The 20,895-nt window shown below is 33.9% G+C and overlaps 1 protein-coding gene across 2 annotated transcripts in view; it reads right to left on the reverse strand.

The window, feature by feature from the left end:
- Window positions 1–20,895, reverse strand: part of MDGA2 (MAM domain containing glycosylphosphatidylinositol anchor 2) — an 852,594-nt gene that overhangs the window by 6,510 nt on the left and 825,189 nt on the right. The window contains exons 15-16 of one of the 2 annotated variants that reach the window (XR_002743071.2): window positions 9,946–10,076; window positions 771–855 (exon numbers count right to left, since the gene is read on the reverse strand). Coding sequence is in view for 1 of the 2 variants with exons in the window: in XM_023255671.2 (XP_023111439.1) it covers window positions 9,946–10,076 (131 nt within the window). In the remaining variant the exon portion in view is untranslated. The remainder of the gene's footprint in view (window positions 1–770; window positions 856–9,945; window positions 10,077–20,895) is intronic. The other variant, XM_023255671.2, reaches the window with a different exon arrangement.

Consider the following 20,895-nt stretch of genomic DNA (forward strand, 5'->3'; position numbering starts at 1 on the left):
TCCCTGCTCATAGTCCATACAAATCCATAGCGTAAGAATAATTTTCAAGATCTGATAGGAGAAAAGTTTGAGAAAATTTTATTACTATATTTAATTTGTGTAGAAAGAGTTTTCTGCTTACCTATGTTGAGATAAATAAGTTAATAAAGATTTCCCAAAGCCATTTCTTTGTAAAACATCCAAAATGTCATGTTATCACTCAAGCCAGAATAATATGGCAGACCAGAGTTAAAATATAATATAGAACCCAGCTAGCAGTATACGGATTCTCAGTCCTCAGAATAAAAAATGAAATATTACTTTGACTGCCTAGAATAATGACTTGCTTTTGTCTTAAGGTGGTATTTGGAAAGTTATCTGGGAAATAGCTAAAAAAAAAAAAAAAAACAAAACCCTCAGAGGGCTGTTTAAATCACAAGGTCCTACAACCTGAATTAAAAAAAAAAATCAATAGTATAAAAATCCAAGAGCACTGAAATCAGAAAAGGGGAAATCATTTTAATGACTGTGGAATTCCCCACCTAATGGGTATCACGTAAGTTATGTAACCAGTGGCCCTATTGATATTGTTAGACATTAAAGTTATTTTCAGCTATTCTGAACAAGGCTGAGGTGAATGCACTTTAAAACATTAATATGCACACCTTTTATAGAGCACATGGCTCTTTAAGGTCATCCTAAATTGCCCCTATCAGCACTACTGCCTGTTTCCTAATTATGGGTTTTTAAGTCATTGGGTATTTTTCCTTATTTTAAAATGTGCTGCTTACCTGGTAGAGAATCATTGTTAGAGTAAATCAATGGTTATTCCCACCCCCTTCTTAGTTTCAGTCATGTGATGCTGAGTCTTCTCTCCTGAAGATAACAACATGAATGAAGTGTTATCTTGGAGAAAGTTAGAACCCACAGATTCATGCTGCTATGAGTCTTATTCCATAAAATCCAACATGTCCACTTTGGCCACACGGCTAATAGTTGACTGAATAAAAGTGGAGTACTGTCATCACAATTCTTTCTTTCTTGCAGCTATTATAAAGGATCAAATGGAATAAAGTACAGATTTCTGCCTCCCAGTCAGGTTTTAATTCTGGACTGCAGCAGGAATAAGGATGCATTAATTAGGAAAATTTGCTTTGGTAAAGAGGAAACCTCCTCAGTAACCAATAGTTTTAATTTTAAAAGATGGTGTGGGAAGGGAAAGGAAGCAAACCCAGCTTGTAGAGTGGAGTACAGGCTTTATGCTGTAGCCATGGCAAAGAAGGGGACTGCATTCTCATGTGCTTTGTGTGGGAAGTGAAGTGTCCGTGAGAAGGCTGATAGGGTAGAATGTTCTGCACCTGCTCGCACTTGAAATTTAAACAGATGAAGGTGAAGTCATAGTCTTTTCATTGGGAAGGATGCTGGAGAAACAGGTTTAGGAATACATAGATTTTTCCATCTTAGTTATGTAGAGGTAAATAGGTAAGACAATCATCCACAATTTTTCTCATTTCTTTAAAGTACACAATTATTTTTACTTAGCAAGTTCTAGTCACCCGGAGGTAGGTGTCAATATAAAAAAGATGAGACTATTTAAAAAAAAAAGTGAGAACTAAAATGTGTAAATCATCAACATCTTTTCAAAGCTGCTGGCCCTTGAATGATGCTGCCATTGCTCAAAGCATTTCAAAATGTCTTTTAGGGACCATAAAGTATCAATCACTCCTAATTTTCCCATTAGCTGTCTTTATCCTCCCTTCCTTCTTCTTCCCATTCAGGTTACATAGTTCATGCTTAAACATATGGTCAGACCTACGTTTGGGTTAAAGACAGAGCCATGAAGCAGAGAGGTTGTGAAGGATGCTGTCACACTACTTTTGTGATAGGACTGAGAGGAAGCGTTGGGAGAGCCTTTTTCGGTAAGCATCAGAGTAGATTGATGTAATTTAATGTGCGTGTTGCCTCCCTGCAGTGAGTTGACTGTATGTGTATAGTTGGCTGAACAGCAAAAATACAAATCAACACAAGTCGAACTGTCATGTGTCATCAGGACTGCCTATATCTAGCACATTTTCTTATATGAAAACTTCATCCCTTTTTGATCCTGAATGAGTTAAGTGTTATAGAAATAAAAGCTAGCTTATTTATAAATTATTACATTTATCTGTACAACTATCAATAATACAGCTTGTCACTGAGTAAAGCAACTTTACTTCCTGTGTAAGCATAACAGGTGTTCTATGTATTGTGTGTGGAAATAAATCAGAAATATAGTAGCATAGATAGTGTAAACAGCAGTAGATGATAAAAATAATTTCTGACAATATCTCTTGGTACAGTTATATAATTAGTGTTTGTAATATTTATTTGTAATCGTGCAATGATAGGGAATCCAATCCAATATTCCAGAGAAATACTGTAGTCTTCCTCAGCCTCCTATTTGAACAGGGAGAAAAAGATCCTATGCCATATGTTTGTTTGTTTCCTTTAAATTCCCGTAAGAGTTTTGCTCCTAAGAAGATATAGAGTGTTTTTTTTTAACTCCTACAGACTCTCACAAGAGATATTTATCGCATTGTTCTTTTTATGTTCTGAACTCCAACTCCAACTACATATTTAATTATTATAACAAAATTTTATGGATTCTAATATACTCGTAAGTGACTTCTAAACTAAGACCTAGAGGGATACCTTTTTCCTTTATATTGTTTTTGATTGTGAAGTAGGTAACAGAAATAAAATGCATACAGATTCAATTCAAACAGTGTACCTTGGCCAAACTTTCAAGTGTTTACAAAAATAAATCCTTGGTGACAAACAGCTTTTTCCCAGGTATAAAAAAGAAGAAACTATAACCATTCCTTATGATGTATCTCAAACTGGAAGCTATAATCTGTATACAATGATAAAAATGAATTTTATTCATTTATAAAAGAAATGTTCTCTAGTTTAACAGGTTAAATTTTGTCATATTTTTATGAAGGACCATCATGATTCTGAATACTATTACATTACAGGGGTAAAATTATGTTCCTTTCCTCTTCAATACTTCTGAAATGCATTTGCTTTAATTGCCACAAAGAAGGAATTAATTACATCTATATACTTAGGGATAAAATGTTAAAGTTTAGGTTTCCTAAAAGAAGGCTCAATTTATGTAAAACATGGTCTTTACACACAATCATACTGATATTATTTCCCTTAACTGAAATGACAAGTTTAAAATTTTATATATTTTCACAGTGTGCACATGCAATGCATCAAACCTAATATGTGATAAATACTGCATGATCATAAAATTAACTGTTGGTGGGTATATTCAAGTGGGAAGTTAATAAAATGTATGTTGGCTTCTGTTATTAGAATGACACTAAACAAAATTATTTTAATTCACTGATTGACAATTTCTTACGTACAGTATAGTGCATTAAAGCTTACCGATACAGATGTCAATAAAGAGACAGAGATATAGATGATGCTATTAAAACTTGTGTTCAAATATAATTTCTTAGTAAGGAAGAAAGAGCTCCATGCAACACTAATGAATAAAAATAGATGGGGGAGTCAAAGGATACAACACACTCTTGATGATTTGACTTCAATATTAATGATGCCTTCTGCAAATGTTCATAGCATATTCTTCAAGACAAGAGATACATCACTTCTGATTATTACTGCTAAGGCAACCACAAATTCTAAGAATACAGTCTGAAAACTGACAGTGTACATCACTTGGAAAAAATTAAGATACAAATAAAGTTTAAAATAGCTTTAACATTGGAAGAATTTTGTTTTCTTTTTTCTTTTTAGGTAGGCTTCATACCAAGTGTGGATCCCTAGTGCAGGTGAACTTACAACCCTGAGATGAAGACCTAACCTGCGATCCAGTCAGAAGCTTAACCACTGAGCCATCCAGGTGCCCCGTCATTGGAAAATGTTTACAATAGTTACTTTAGGAGCCATAGTTGTGTCTATATAATGGCCCTGGAATTTGGCTTAGAATGCCAGATATACATCTACTTGACCATGTGACAATATATTCCGGATTACTATTATTATTATTATTATTATTATTATTATTACCTAGATAAGCATGAAGGGAGCATGATGTAAAGAGAGCTAAAATCTTTTCCCACCCTATTTCATGTTAAGGATGTATGTTATTTAAGATACACTGTCTTGAAATCACTTTGAAATCTTTAAATGAGGATATAAAGGGAGAAGATCTCCAGATATCCTTTCAACTGTAATAAAGAAAATATAAAGAGCATCTTTTATGTCTCAGGATGTCTCCATATTTCCCCCCTGGAAAGCATTTGGAATATAAGTAAAGCATTAAAAAGGATGTTTTTTTTTTTTTTTGGTGTGTGATATAAATGATAAGTAGCATTCTAAGATAACACTGCATCATTTTTACCATTTTTGGAATTTTTGCTGTATTCCTTCCAAATCTAGTAATAAAATATGTTTTCATCATAAGCACTGATCATGTTAAATTAATTCTTGAAAAAGAACCCCAAAAGGAATTTCAGAAGGCTAAAACTTCTACTAACCCTGAGAAATACTAAACAATTTTATTTTCAGCTAAGCAAACTAACTGGGCACACTCAAACAAAGGACTTTGCAAGTGGCTGTTTTTTAAAGGGTTTATAAATCAAAATAATTTAAATGTATGCAACTCCAAACAAAACAACCTAAGTGTCAGTGCAGCAGAGGCTCAAGACTACTTACATCTCATTTAAAATTCCAAGAGGTAGGAGATATCCTTTCCACTTGAATTAAAGACATTCTACAATGCCACAAATCTACATCTGAGTAATATTAAAACTTCTCATAACTTAATTTATATCCTAATATATTCTGTACAGTTTTTACCATGTTTTCCTGGTAGGCATTACATACCAAAGCATTTTTGAAAAGCTCAATAGGTTATAAATTATTTTTGAGTATAAAATGACTTTGTCTGAAAAGAGTTCAAAATAACAACAAACTCAAAACCAAAATACAAACAATATATGTGGTAAGATGATGTAGCTGTGTTTCATGTTTCCTTCAAAAATCAAGATTTATGAAATTAAAGACAGTCTTTAGTCAACAGACCTAAAAATATGTCAGAGAATAAAATAACATAGAAATACAAAATAAAAATGATTTTATTTATTTTATTTTTGACTGATAATTACATAGCGTAGCAATGCTTCATTAAAAACTGCTACTTTTTGATTTGCTTCCAGCAAGGCAGATTAACAGGAACCAGACCTATCCTCTCATCAGAAACAACCAAATAACTAGACAAAATATAGGAAACAATGAGCATTAGGTAATGAAGAACAATGATCAATGAGTGACAGGAATGAAACAAGGTGAATCCTATGACTGTCCTATACAGAATTTATAGATCATGGTGCAAGCAGAAGAAAGACAGAACCTGGTAGAAAATCTGGGTTGAGGAGATAGAGCTGAGAGTCTAAGGAGTCCAAAGCAGCTAGACTGCGCAAGACAGGATATAAGCAAAGACAGAGTTACAGAGATCTGCAGAAAGTCCCCCTCGAGTATTCAGTAATGTACTCATCAGGGCGTGAATGTCTGGTAACTACACAAGAACTGGGAAAGAACCAGAGTGATGCATTTAAGGTAACAGTACCTAACTCACACAAGACATGAAAACCTCATAATTCATTGGACAGAGTGCTCAGAAGACTCTTGCATTGGTAGTGAGAATAGCCCTATACTAAACACTGCTTCAGCGTCTTCCAACAAATCTTAAAAACAAGACCAAGATAATCAAACAGCTTCCAAATAACTACCAAACGAGCTCAAGAATAGTTACAGAAATATAAAAAAATACACAAAAAATTTGCATTTTATAAAATTTTAAGAATTTTACCTCTCAGAATAAAATTCACAGTGTCTGACACCCAATCAGACTACCAGACATGCACAGAAGCAGATAAATAATGGCTTGTAATGAGGAGGAAAAAAAAAATCAGTTAAAACCAACCAAGAACTGACATAGGTATTAGCATTAGCAGACAATGACAAAGAAATCTAGTATAACTTGGTTTCATATACTCAAAACATTCACTAGAGATGTGGAAATATTTTTTAAGACACTCAAGTTGAACTTATAGAGACAAAAATGACAATGTCTGAAATGCAAAATACACTGAATATGATTGAAGGCAGATTAGACATTGCAGAAGAAATGATTCATGAATGTGAAGACACACCAGAAAACTATGCAAAATGAAACACAAAAATCAACTTAAAAAGCATTTAAAAAGCATCAATGAACTGTAACACCTTATATACGTGCACATAGATAAGGGGTCTTATATACATATATAAGATACTGGAGTCTTCAAAGGAGAGGAGGAGGAACAAAAATATTTGAAGAAACATTAGCCAGACAATGCTTAGATTTTATAAAAACTATAAACTCACAGATTCAAAATCAATGAACCACAAGCACATGGAAAATGAAGAAAATGACATAAAAACATGTCACAGTTAAATTGCTCAAAACCAGTGGTAAAGAGAAAATCTTAAAAGCAGCCAGTCATATTACACACAGAAGGATAAATAGGAGTTTCAACAGATTTATTCTTGGAAACAATGCAAACAAAAAGACAGCAGAATATCTTTAATGTTCCAAAAGGAAAAACTAGAATCCTATACTCAGGGGAAAGATCTTTCAAAATATGAAGATGAAATAGACTTTTTCAGAAGTACAAAAGGTAAAAAGAATTCATGTTTACCAGACCCACACTATAATAAATAAATGTTAAAAGAAGTCCTTCAAGCAAAATAAAATTGATACCAGATGGAAATCTGCATCTACAAAAGAACAAAAAGCACCAGAAATGACAAATACTGTGAGCACCAACTATGCAAACCCAGGCTGACTTCTCAATTGGAATGAGGCGAAGAGTTGACTGTAGTGAAGAGTTCTCCAAGGTTTGGAGTTTTGTGAATAACACTTTATTGAACATCTGCTTTAAACATTCTAATCAATCTCGTTTTGTGAATTTAATATGGAAATCTCTGAGGCTGCAGAAAATGTGTCATTTGTAGTGAGCTGTAAAAATGTTCTACTCTGAATTTATACTGACCACATCCTTCCTGGTAACAAAAGACCAATACACATCTTGAAATCCCTTCTTTAAATCAACAATTCTGGTTATAAGATGCAATGGAGTAAGATGGACCAAATCACAAAGGAAAGCAATTCCTTTCTATGAGATGAAACCTCAAGTTTGGAACTGATACTCTGCCTCTCATTTCTTTCCTCTATGAACTCTCCTCATTGCTTGTATCCAGGGGGACATTCCCTTGTGGATTCTCCCTGTTGTAACAACCTGACTAAAGCAACATTCCCTTGTAAGATCATAACAAAACAAAACAAAATTCATACTTTACTAATGTGAAAAATTATAGAATAAAATAACTGCATAAATATAACAAATTTAATATCTGCCTATAGGTCATTTTATTAACTCTGAGGAGTAAATAATTTTAGTTATGATGGTGGTTCTTTACCAAGATGGTAAAGATGTCCAATCTTTACCAAGATTGGACACTCTGTGTAATGACCAATGCACTGGACTCAACTTGCTTTTCTATTTGAGTATCACTGTCTCTAAATTCTGTGGGCACCCAACTTTCCTGGATCTCCTTCCTTTTAACTTTAAAAAATACTACTTAGGATTGAGCTCTTCTCCCACAGTTGTTATTAATTATTGGTTAGCTTTCTGCATGGTTCCATCATTTAATCACTATTCACCTATGTACACTTTCCCTTGGAAATATCAACCATTCCCACATTTCTAAGTAGCACATACAACCTGATGACTCACAAATGTGTATGTCTCCAAAGTTTCACATAAACACATACAGCAACCTGCACAGCTTTAAAAGGATAGTCTATAGGCATTTTTTATTTACATGTCCAAGAAAGAAGTAGCCGTATTCAACCCTGAAGCTTTTCTCTTTCCTTCCTTCCTTCCTTCCTTCCTTCCTTCCTTCCTTCCTTCCTTCCTTCCTTCCTTCCTTCCTTCCTTCCTTCCTCCTTTCCTTTCCTTTCCTTTCCTTTCCTTTCCTTTCCTTTCCTTTCCTTTCCTTTCCTTTCCTTTCCTTCCTTCCTTCCTTCCTTTTTTTTTCTTAAGGTAATGTGTAGCACAGGCATTACCCAAGATTCCCTGGTTGGAAACCTGTTAGTCATTTATGGCTGCTTCCCAAATTCCCAACATAAAAATGCTGTGCTAGTTTTCACACCTAAGTAGATCTTGAAATCATCCACTTCTTTTTATACCACTTCCTGAGTTTATTCTTTCAACATCTTTCATGTGAATTTTGTGAGTGCTAAGTTGTTTGCCAGCCCAATTTTACCCACTTGAACCCCAACGTGACCACTGTACCAGGTCATTCCCCAACTAAAATCTTCCAATGACTCCCCATTATCTAAACCTTAACCTCAGATCACCCCAGTCTGATGTATCTTTAGGTACCAAATTCTAGATAAAAGTTTTTCTGTTTCTCAAGCAAATCCTATGGTATATGATGTCTATGTCTGTTTACTCCGAACTCTGCTGCAATATTGTTAGCTCTTGCTTGGCTTTGCAATCCCTCTCCTTGGTTCAGGTTTCACCTTATACCTCAAGTGTCTCTTGACTTTCCTCCATACTGTTCTTGTTGTTTGGATGTGCTCACAGAACCTTGTGCATACCTCTCTTACTGCAATTTTTACAGTATGTGATGTTAGTGTTTAGATGTATATTTCTACCAATCTGAGGTAAGCAATCATTTTTAAAAAATTAATGTTTATTTATTTTTGAGAGAGAGACAGAGCACAAGTGGGGGAGGGGCAGAGAGAGAGGGAGACACAGAATCCGAAGCAGTCTCCAAACTCTGAGCGGTCAGTACAGAGCCCGACGTGGGGCTTGAACTCACGAACCATGAGATCATGATCTGAGTCAAAGTTGGATGCTCAATTGACTGAACCACCCAGGCACCCCAAGCAATCATTTTTAGATCTTCAAACTATGTATGTTCCTGGCATATGGTAGTAGCTCAAAAAGTATTTATTGAATTGTTCGTTAGGAGAATAAATTATTATCTTGAATGTGCCTAATAAATATTTACTAAATTGATGTCTATAGCAATAACTAATAATTAATATAACTATTCTCTTAAAAACATATTGTATATATATTTGATTTAATAATGTGTTGGTGAGGCAGTTACATAGGAAGCAAAAATATGTTTCAATATATTGAGGAAATCACCGATAGAAAAAAAACACTTGAGTATATAAAATACACATACTATATATAGTCACTAAAATCATTACAACTACATTATTTTCTCCACTGATATATTTTCATGAAGTATTGTCTCAAGCCATAGTGGCCATTTTTATAGTCATTAAAATTTATATTATATATTTGTAGCTTTCAATCTAAGCCTACCTTTCTATGTCAAAACAAAGAAAAATAGCTTTGTTAAGTTCTCTGGCTTTGGTAATCACAGTGATAAAATACTAAAATGACATTAGCCTAAAGAGACACATTTTGCTAAAACATATAAAATTTCATCAACTAAAATTCAGATTGAGAACAGACTACCCAGCTTCCATTATTATAAGAACCTGTGTTATTTAACTTCAGATAACAAAATATACACATGTGAATTTGTAGAAATGGATTACATTTCCACTAGGCAAATCATTTAGATTCTGAAAGATAATTATTCAAACATATTACTTGATAGGTATTAATAAGAAAAAGGGTCATTTTCTCTTTATAAAACAGCTTTGAGAACTAAAGAAAAACTTAATACTGTCATTTTGTGATACTTGTATCACAGAATTTCTGAATGTTCATATTCTAATGTTTGCTTAAGGTCTGCCTTTTAACATTATGCTCATGTGTAGCAATCTATTTACAGAAGTGATTGTTCTTCTCTTACCTGAAATGAAGTAATTGGATATATATTAACATGAGCCTCATTCCACCGTTGTCCTTTATTCCCACTTGAAGACCACAGTGGATTCTCTATGGTTGTCTGCCCTTTCAAACGCAGATAAACATTTAGGACACCTAAAAATAACAATGACATTTTATTTCATATATTTGTTTTTGTTTCACATTTGTTTCTCCTTGACCAAACACTTGTAAACTTTTAAAAATAAAATTTCTCAGGGCACTAGTGTCTCCTTTCCTCCCCTCTCATTTCCAATCTTGCTCGTATGGCATTTGGCAGGCCTCCAAAGACAACTGTGTACTAATCCCTAGAATCTTTGTTATTTTATATGACCAAAGGGGCTTTGCAGATGTGGTCAAATTAAGGATCTCCAGGTGAGAATTATTCCGGATTATCTTGGTGGATCTTAAATGTAACCCCATGTATCTTTATAAGATGGAGGCAAGAGAGTTGATATAGGAGAGAAGAAGGTCATGTGAAAGAAAGAGAGGATGCTATGTGGCTTGTTTTGAAGGTGAAGAAAAAAGCCACAAGCCAAATATAAGCAGCCTTTAGAAGCTACCAAAGGTAAAGCAATATATTCTTCCCTAGAGCCTTCAGAAGGAAGTAGGCCTGCTGACACCTTGATTTTAGCCCTATTTTACTCATTTTGGATTTCTGTCTTCCAGAACTGTAAGATAATACATTTTTGTTCTTTTAAGCCACAACACTTATGGTAACTTGCTACAGCATTAATAGGAAACTAATGTTTTTTGTATGTATTGAGTGACTTGACTCTAATTGCCCTATCTTACATTACCAAATAGCATCTTTTTGAGTTTACTTTTTATCCAAGTCTCATTTCTCTTTTAAAAGAATTATTTGAACATGAGAATAACTTTGTCTCATTATTTGATATATCTCTTTCAACAGTTTCACATTCTGAACCTTGTAAAAATAGTAGTGATGCTAATGATATTATTACAATATGGTATTGATATATAGTGAACACCTGCTCCAGATAAGGAATTAATCCTCTCACCAGTGCTATAAACTACTATTATTCCCAATTATAGACAAAACTTAGGATGGTTAAGTAATTTGCCCAATTCATACAGTAAGAAAATACGAGAGGCAATATTTGAACCCATAAAGTCTGATATACTGATCAGTAAGCAATCAGTATTTTGATACACTTAAAAAAACAACTTTATTGAGATATAACTTACACGCAATAAAATTCTCTCAGTTTATTTTATTTTTTAAACGTTTATTTATTTTTGAGACAGAGAGAGACAGAGCATGAATGGGGGAGGGTCAGAGAGAGAGGGAGACACAGAATCTGAAACAGGCTCCAGGCTCCGAGCTGTCAGCACAGAGCCCGACGCGGGGCTCGAACTCACGGACCGCGAGATCGTGACCTGGCTGAAGTCGGCCGCTCAACCGACTGAGCCACCCAGGCGCCCCAAAATTCTCTCATTTTAAATGTACAGGTCAATAACCTTTGATTGATATATACTACAGTGTAAGTGCTGCTCAATCAAGATACAGGACACTTCCTCTTCCCAAAAAGCTTCCTTACTTTCTTTCCTCTGCAGTTATCTTCACAGCCCTTGCTCCTATGCCAGGCAATTATTGATATGACTCTCTTGACTAACTGATGGTTTTGGCCTTTTCTAGAATTTGATGTTAATGAAATTATGCACTAATTATTTTTTGTGTCTCTGGCTACTTTTCCTCAGTATAGTTTCTGTTATATTCATCTATGTTATTCTATCATTTTAAATTTTAATATTTAGTTCATTTATAGTTACTGTAATTTTTGGTATGTTTGGAATTAAGACCATCTTATTTATTCTCCACTTGTACTTTGTTTTTATTCTTTTGTGGCTCCTTCTCTTTTTTCTTTTCAGTTGATATATATGATTTTAATTTATTTCTTGTACTGATTTTTAAATCTCTAATTGTGTTTTGGTGGTTGTTCCAGGGCTAACAGCACTCATAACTCTTCATAGTCCAATTATAGGCAGTAGTTTACTCTTCATGCTCACAACTTTACATCATCATACTCTCTTTTCGGGTTTTACTATTATCTCCCTTTTTTCATTTCAAAGCTGATACTTCACGTTCTTTATCTCACTACACACATGCAATAATCTTACCACAGTATCATTCATTTATTATCCTCTTTCCATTTTTAATAGTATTTTTTACTTTTTCCTAAATTGTAAATCTCACTTTACAGTAAACAGATATATTTTATGTAAATTATAAGAAGAAAATATAGTTTTAAAATTTTCTACTTATTTACCATTTCTGATGGACTTCCTTTCTACCTGTAGATCTGAGTTGCAATCTAGCACCATTTCCCTTTGGCCTGAAGAATATCCATTAGTACTTTTTGTAGTGGTGATCTGCTGGAGACAAAGTTTCTCAGATTTGTTTATATAAAAATAACTTCATTTCATTCATGTTTTTGTGACATTTAAAATTCTGCCATTTTTTTTCCTCAAGCAGTTTAAAGTTGATCTATTTTTTCTGTATGTCACTGTTTCTAATGTGAAATCAACCATCATTTTATCTTTGTTCCCTTGAATATGTTTTTATTTCTCCCTCTGGCTACTTTTGAGAATTTTTCCTTAGCTTTGATTTGCAGTAGTTTGATTACAATGTACCTAAATATGATTCTCCTTATATTCATCTTGGTGTAGAGGTTGCTGAAGGTCTTTTGGTTTTCCCTTTATTTATGCCTCATCTTTTTCCTCTCCTTTTCTACTTTTTCCTCTGCCTCTCTCTCTCTCTCTCTCTCTCTCTCTCTATATATATATATATATATATATATATATGCTCTCTTTATATATATATAATTGGAGATCTATCTATATAGATACATAGATAGATCTGCCCTCTTTAGTTTTATTTGCCCTTATCTTCCTGCTTCAGCTTTATTTCAATGGATTGATTTTTACTTTTTCATTGACTTTGGACCCCATTTCCTGTTTCTCTGTATGTCTAGTGATTTTCATTGAAAAATGGGCATTGTGGACACAGAGACTTCAGATTTTTAATCTTTCTCAGAAGGCAGTTTTATTTCAGTAGACTGTGCTCAGTGATCCATTGTAGTAAGAAGTAGCTGTTCTGAATCCTTCTTTTTTCCACTTTAGATACACAATGTGGCTCCAATTTTCTTGCTCATTGGTATTGGCACCTTGTATTTAGAAAGGCAACCTGTGCCAAAAGGAAGAGCTCTTTCAGGACATATTTCTGTGTGATGTAACTGCATTCTGTTTTTGAAAATGAATCCACAATAGGGAGGGATTCCAAGGAAATCAAGCCTAAATAAATAATACATTAAACATTAAATATAGTTATAATACTTTTGAATCCATTAGTTGTCATTGGACTAACAAATTGATATGTAGCATAAACCTTTCAGAAATTATTTGAAGAAACACTCTGTATGTGCATTAGATAGAAAAGGGGCTCCTCATCTCTTCTATAGCTTGTGTCTGCTATAGCCTATGGCTGTATTAATGGTAACTGATTGGGTTGACCTGTGATGTTCTCTACTGATTTCTTATCTAACTGTACTGCTTTTTCAGAAAGCAAATTATCAGTTGTCTTTTTTTTTTCTTAAATGTGACACCTTAGTTTCTCTACCTAGTAGAAGTCCTATGATACTTTGCATGTAAAGAATGATGGATGTTATCTCTAAGCTATTAAGGCAGTTCAAGTTATTCTGTTCTTTAAAAGGACCATATTTACATATGTAATATAAATTCAAACTTGAATTATTCCAATTTATGTTTACTGAATATATACTATGTGAAAAATATTTGTCCCAGGTCTAAAGAAGCCAGGTTTGTTTTATCCCAGATTTGAATTTGCTTTTGAATACATTATTTGAGCTAGAGTCAATTTTGACCAGATTTATTTTATTTTTTTTCAATATATGAAGTTTATAGTCAAATTGGTTTCCATACAACACCCAGTGCTCATCCCAAAAGGTGCCCTCCTCAATACCCATCACCCACCCTCCCCTCCCTCTCACCCCCCATCAACTCTCAGTTCTGTTTTTAGGAGTCTCTTCCACTTTGGCTCTCTTCCACTCTAACCTCTTTTTTTTTTTCCTTCCCCTCCCCCATGGGTTTCTGTTAAGTTTCTCAGGATCCACATAAGAGTGAAAACATATGGTATCTGTCTCTCTCTGTATGGCTTATTTCACTTAGCAGAACACTCTCCAGTTCCATCCATGTTGCTACAAAGGGCCATATTTCATTCTTTCTCATTGCCATGTAGTACTCCATTGTGTATATAAACCACAATTTTTTTATCCATTCATCAGTTGATGGACATTTAGACTCTTTCCATAATTTGGCTATTGTTGAAAGTGCTGCTATAAACATTGGGGTACAAGTGCCCCTATGCATCAGTACTCCTGGATCCCTTGGGTAGATTCCTAGCAGTGCTATTGCTGGGTCATAGAGTAGGTCTATTTTTAATTTTTTGAGGAAACTCCACACTGTTTTCCAGAGTGGCTGCACCAATTTGCATTCCCACCAACAGTGCAAGGGTGTTCCTGTTTCTCCACATCCTCTCCAGCATCTATAGTCTCCTGATTTGTCCATTTTGGCCACTCTGACTGGCGTGAGGTGATATCTGAGTGTGGTTTTGATTTGTATTTCCCTGATGAGGAGCGACGTTGAGCATCTTTTCATGTGCCTGTTGGCCATCCGGATGTCTTCTTTAGAGAAGTGTCTATTCATGTTTTCTGCCCATTACCAGATTTTATTTTAAAACGCAAGCATTACTTATGAAAAAAGACACTAGAAGAATAACTGACTGAAATAAATTCTTTAAACTATGTTATAATTTATATGTCTAATTAATTATACTCTGTAATCCAAATCAATGAATCCAAACTATTGATTTGCTGTTCTATTTTACGAGAAAAGCAGTGTTAACAAATAACTTTAGAATGTTTTTTCCAACAAGTTTCCAGTTTTTTTTTTTTTATGAAGCCATCAGGGATGACAAGTTCTCTAGTTTCCAGTTTTTTAAGTTTATAAAGAGAATTCAATGACAACCGTTATATAAACTTATGTTCAGGTCATCTAGGTCGATGAAATTAGAACTTGTGAAACAGAATAAAGCAATTCAAGAAAAGTTAGATTCAGCAAAGGTGATTCAGCACATTATTATAGTATTATAGTAAGAAAATTCCAAAGTGAAAATGATGGATTGTATTAATACCCTTTAAAAGTAATTTTAAGTCCTTAGAGGCACTGTGTTTATGCTTGAGTAGGCACCACGTATCAATAGGTATGAATTTAATCATCCCCAAGGATTTCAAATGCTACATAGTTCCAAGATACAAGTTTGACATTGCTAAGCAAAACTTAACTGTATTTTTCTTCACTTTCGTTTCCTAATTCTTATATTTTGATCACCACCCCTTCTGGGTCAGGTGTGAGAGCTCAAGAAAACTGACCTCATGTTAGGGACCACAGTCAGAAGGGCTAAATGACCTCAAGAGCAGTGACCAATGTTTTAAAGTTATTTATGGCATTATGAAATAGGATGGTTCTTATTTTGATATTATTTCACATACATTACTGTATAAATATAATTTTCATAAATATTATTTATAATTATTATTACCTAGTTCTTTCATTAAGTAATTAACATAATTTTACTTTTAACTATTTACTATAAATATGTATTTTATATATTTTATATAAATAACTGAAATATATGTCTTAAAATGTACATATATACATCCTACAGATACTTGAAATTACCAAGTTCGTATAAACTAATTTGTAGTTTGGTGTACTCCGAGGCCTAGAGATCACTTGCATATAAATCACATTTTTATTCTAATCAGGAATACAGCCATTAATTTGTGTTTCACATTTCATGGAACATGAAGATGTGCCAAAATCATCTAGCTTCAGGCAAGAGCTATGTATATTGATAGGTAATTGTTGGCATCATTTGTTTTATATACACAGACAAACATGGGAAATTATAAAATCATTATTTTCTGCTTGAATAGAAATGACTGCATGCATCCACTGTTATTATTTTTTCAATATATAATTGCAATTATATCTTAAATAAAAAATGTCAGTTCATTTTCTCCAGTCATTACCATGCCTTCTTGCATCCTGTTGAATCTCTCCATTAGTGTCCAATAAATTTTCCTTAAACATAACCTTCATCAGGCTTTCTATTTCTCTGAACTATGTCAGATCCCTTTCTTAGACCCAGTCACTCTTTGACTATACCGCAGTCCCTACTGTGCTGTAAGAGCAATATTCTCCATTTTTTCATGTGGCTCCTTCTGTTTCTCACATTCTGTAATCTTTGCTTTCTGCTTAATACTTATTTGGATGGTTTACACTTTGTTCTTGTCCATAGAAATTTTATCTTAACTTTGCTGTTCTCAGTGTTCTATCCTTTATTCACCCATTGCACAGGGTTGTAAAGCATTTTAATGAATATTACTTTCATGAATATGACTTTTTATTTTATTCAGTAATTTATTATCTCAAATATGATGACAAACTATTTGATGGATAAAAACCTTTCACCACAATTCTTATTTTCTGTAGAACCCTATATACCACTAGGCACATAGCATATGCAATTCATTCTATTGAACAAAAATGAGTGAATTCAAGACCTAAGGGTAAAAATACTCATCACAATAAACCTATATTTTCAGTTTAAAAAGTTTTTCACTGGGTGAGCAACAAAAGCAAGTCAACCCATTTGCTTACCATCAATTCAACTGATGAGATATTTTGTATTAATTACACTAAGAATTAGATTAGTATATTTTGAAATATCAGCCTTTCTTGATCATAGCATTAATTTTATTTAAAAATCTCAGCTTCTACTTTACATTATCTGAGTAATAAATAAATAGGAGGAGAATAAATTTAGGGGTAGTAGTAGTTCAAAACACAGATTTAAAAGGTAGGTGCACTAGATATTATTTATGGTCTTAGTAGAGGATCTGTGACAGGTGTCTGTAATAACACATTTTAATTATAAGTGGTCATAAATCATGGCTAGGTTCTATTCACCCTCCCCTTAAGAAATACATCTTAATTCAACAAAGCAGTTTCCTCAATGAATGTCCCACCTGCAGCATTATTTTCACACTGATGACATTGGCATTATCAGTATTAAATAATACAAGACTTTACTGAAAACAGGCTCAAACTGTCTTTCCTATAATGTCTAAATCTAAGAAGTAAAATATGTGAGATTTCTTATTTGAGGAAAATATTTGAGATATAAGCAAGAATCTCTAGTTTCTTAACTCAAACACAAGAAATATGGTCTTTGACCAAAGTAAGAATAAAAATCAGACTCCTAAAACCACGTAGAACGTTGTCACCATCACCTTTTCTATACGTTGTATAAAAACACTGAAGTCTCCATTTTAAAATCTTTGAATGCCAGCACTGAGAAAGTTTTATTCCACTCTCACTAAAGGATAACCTGAGATACCTTATTAAGAGAAATTTAATTAGAGGTTAATTCTATTTCTGCACTTTGTTAGTTAATCATAAGGTGACATATCTGGACCATGACACTTCAGCTCAAAACACAAGTTGTAATGTATTTTGGTCCATCAGTATATAAACTTCCTATTTGAACAAGTTTTAGAGCTTTCTAAAAGTACTAAGTGAAGACATTTTCCATTATATTTTAAGGGTGCTTTTATAAACATAAATTTCTCTTTGAATTAGTTGCTAAGAAATATGTGATATTCCTCTATTAGCTGCCAGAGCACATTAAGTCAATGATTAACTTCTATTTTTCCCCCAACCTATTCTATAAAGTCTTAGCGAAATGACCTGTTTCCAACCTACACAAATACTTTTAAGTAATTTGCCTTGTTATTCTTCTAACACAGTCAGAGCTTAAATATCTAGTTTAGATTATTATTTCATAAAATCTATTAAGCATTTTTGTTTCAGAGGAACAAATATATATCAATTATGAGTGCTGCTCTCAAGGAGCTTACGTCTACCAGAGGTCAAGGTGACAAACATTATGATAGAGATGTATACCAGGTGTTACAGGAACAAAAAGAGAAGGAGGATGGGGAAAAATTTCACATGTCCTTGATTTAGATTTTAAAGGAAGAATATGAGTTACCTAGATGATTTAAGGAAGGGAAAAAGTACTTATTCTATCATGTGATTTAAAAAATATTCATTTGCTTAATAAATATTTATGTAGTGGACAAATAAATATTTATATTTGCAGGGCACCATGTGATGGGAAGAGATATTGTTTCTGCTCCCCCCAAGTATATAGTTCAGTAGAACAAAGAGCCTAGAAAAAGGCTACAGATAGAAGATAGCTCAATTTGGGGAACTTCCTGTATGGCTGATATAGACCATGCTGCTGCCCTAAGAAGCCAGAGGGGCATATATCCTTAAGGTCCTTATGATACTAGTTTGAGAAAATTATATTTACCCCAGAAACTATAGGCCCAAGAGACAGCAAAGAAATCAGTTATCAGGGGAATTCAGTAATACACACAAGAAGTGATTGGCATTGAAATTGAGCATTATATCCTAAAACATATTCCAAAACACCGAGGACTGATATCCTGGTCTCCAACTGCTTCAACTCTCTATCACTCATGAGTCTGTTTCCATTTGCCTACAATGGTCTACTCTTTGAACATGCAAAAGCTGTATTTATTTTACAGAAAAAAAATAGGTACTGTTAGATACTGTTAAAAAGGCAACTTCTAAGTCCACTTGCTGCACTTGCATCTAGGAATGTATCAAAAGCCACAATTCCCACTTAATTCTTTTCTTCCCACCTCAGTGGAAGTGACATTCTTTCCCCTTGTAGTAGGGGAATCATAACTCTCAATTCCCATCTCTTCAAGAAATTTGCTTCCCTCCAACTTTAGTATCTATAAACTTACCTTTCCATTAATTTTTTTCCTCTTAAAAATAATCACATCTATAACCCCACATTTCTCTACTTTATCACTTCTTCCCCACCCTCAAGATTCATGAAAGAACGGATCCCATGACTGGACTCCTTTTCCTTGTTTCCCGTTTGTTCCACAGTGAAATTAGCCTTCTAGAGCCACAACTTTATTGAACCATTCTTATCAAGCTCAATGAATGTATTCATAAGTGCCTTTTGTATTTTTATCTCTAATTTCCTGGTATGCTTATATCTTACATTCTTCCTAGAAATAAATGAAGTACATATTTTACTTATTTTTTAATAAGCTTTTTTCACATCAGGTGACTTCATATGAAGTTCAGTTTCAATGCAAGAATATTAGAAATTCAGATGATTAATCAAGAATCAAAATGCCTTCTTGCACCTACAGGATTGTTGAAATAATCTTATGCTATTGTCAATATCTATTGTATCAGTACTTATAAATCAACAGTTTAAGGGTGACATGTTGTAGTTTTCATTTGTTTTCTCTTCAATCAATTTTGATGAAACATTTAGGTAACAATAAATTGTACCTGTGTGGCAAATAAATGCTAAGATGCCTCCCAATGATTTCAGCCTCCTAGCATTAACACCCTTGTGTATCCCCCCCCCCCATTGAATGTGGGGTGGAAATATCAGCTCAGTTATAATAAATAGCATAAGGCAGACATTATGGAATGTCACTTCAGAGATTAGGTTATAAAAAGTCTTGGGCATGTATTTGCTCTCTGTCAGTGCTTGCTTTGGATAAAGCCTGCTGCCATGCCATGAGACAGTCCTGTAGAGATGTTCCTATGACAAGGAACTTGAGAGAATTGAAAGGAATTCAACAGCCAGCAAGATATCAATGTCCTTAGTCCAATACCTATGAGGGAGTGAGGCTTGCCAGACACCAAGTGAGTGGGCTTAGAAGAAGTAATATCATCGCTAAGTCAAGTATTCAAATTAGACAGTCGTCATGCCTGATAGCTTGTCTGCAACCTCGTGAGAGACCTTGAACTACAGACACTCAGCTAAGCCTCACCTAAATTCCTGACCCACAGAAACTGAGAGATGAATGTTTGTGTTTCGAGCCACAAAATTTTGGGGAAACTTTTTATGTAGCATTAAATAATACAACATATTTGACTTTACATCAAAGAGGAATATATTTTCTAAGTAATGCATAACTGATTGCCCATTTTTGTATCATTAAAAGTTACAACTCTCCTCAATGATATACTGAGCATTAGTCAAAGTTTAAACAGCAAAGATTGTGTATGGTTACTCAGGAAATAATAATCGCAATTAGGCTATTAGCAATCCACACAAATCATTTTCGAATTTGGACTTGCAAAAAAATGAATAACACTGAGAATGTAATTTGTAAAACCAGTGACTATAAATGCCCCCAGGTTTACAGATAAATGAGTGTCTTAGAATAATATTTACAAAGAGGGAAGGTTTCAGCTACAGGCAACCTCTCCCTAATGAGGTCACTCATCTGGTCCTGATTAGTGCACGTCTGGAATAGACATTTTTGTCTACATTTTAGTAAGCAGCATGATTGTGCCTTGCTGGGAGGGACTCTAATGACAGATCTGATACCTGCAACCTTCAACCATCTGATGAAGCAGAGAAATGGCACAGGCATCAAAATGGTTAAGTGTTTGAGAACATGGAAGAAATGGAGAACTGCCTTCTTCCTGAAACAATCAGAATAAAACTGGCAGAAGTCAACTGGACATTTGTTGACAATAAAGAATGATAAGTATAAAAATTGTGAAGTTAGAAGTATAGTACAATTATCTTGAACCTCAATATAAATATGGAGAAAATTTGAGAGGGGGCCAGCCTCATAAAAACAGTACATGCACATTTTACTCATTTAAGTAATTCAAAATATTGATCTTGGAATTATTTATTTAAAAACCATTTTAAAACAAGCCTGTTCCAAAGGAAATTGGGAGAAGAGAAAGA

The sequence above is a fragment of the Felis catus genome, chromosome B3 (genome assembly GCF_018350175.1).
Source record: "Felis catus isolate Fca126 chromosome B3, F.catus_Fca126_mat1.0, whole genome shotgun sequence".
Taxonomy (NCBI): domain Eukaryota; kingdom Metazoa; phylum Chordata; class Mammalia; order Carnivora; family Felidae; genus Felis; species Felis catus.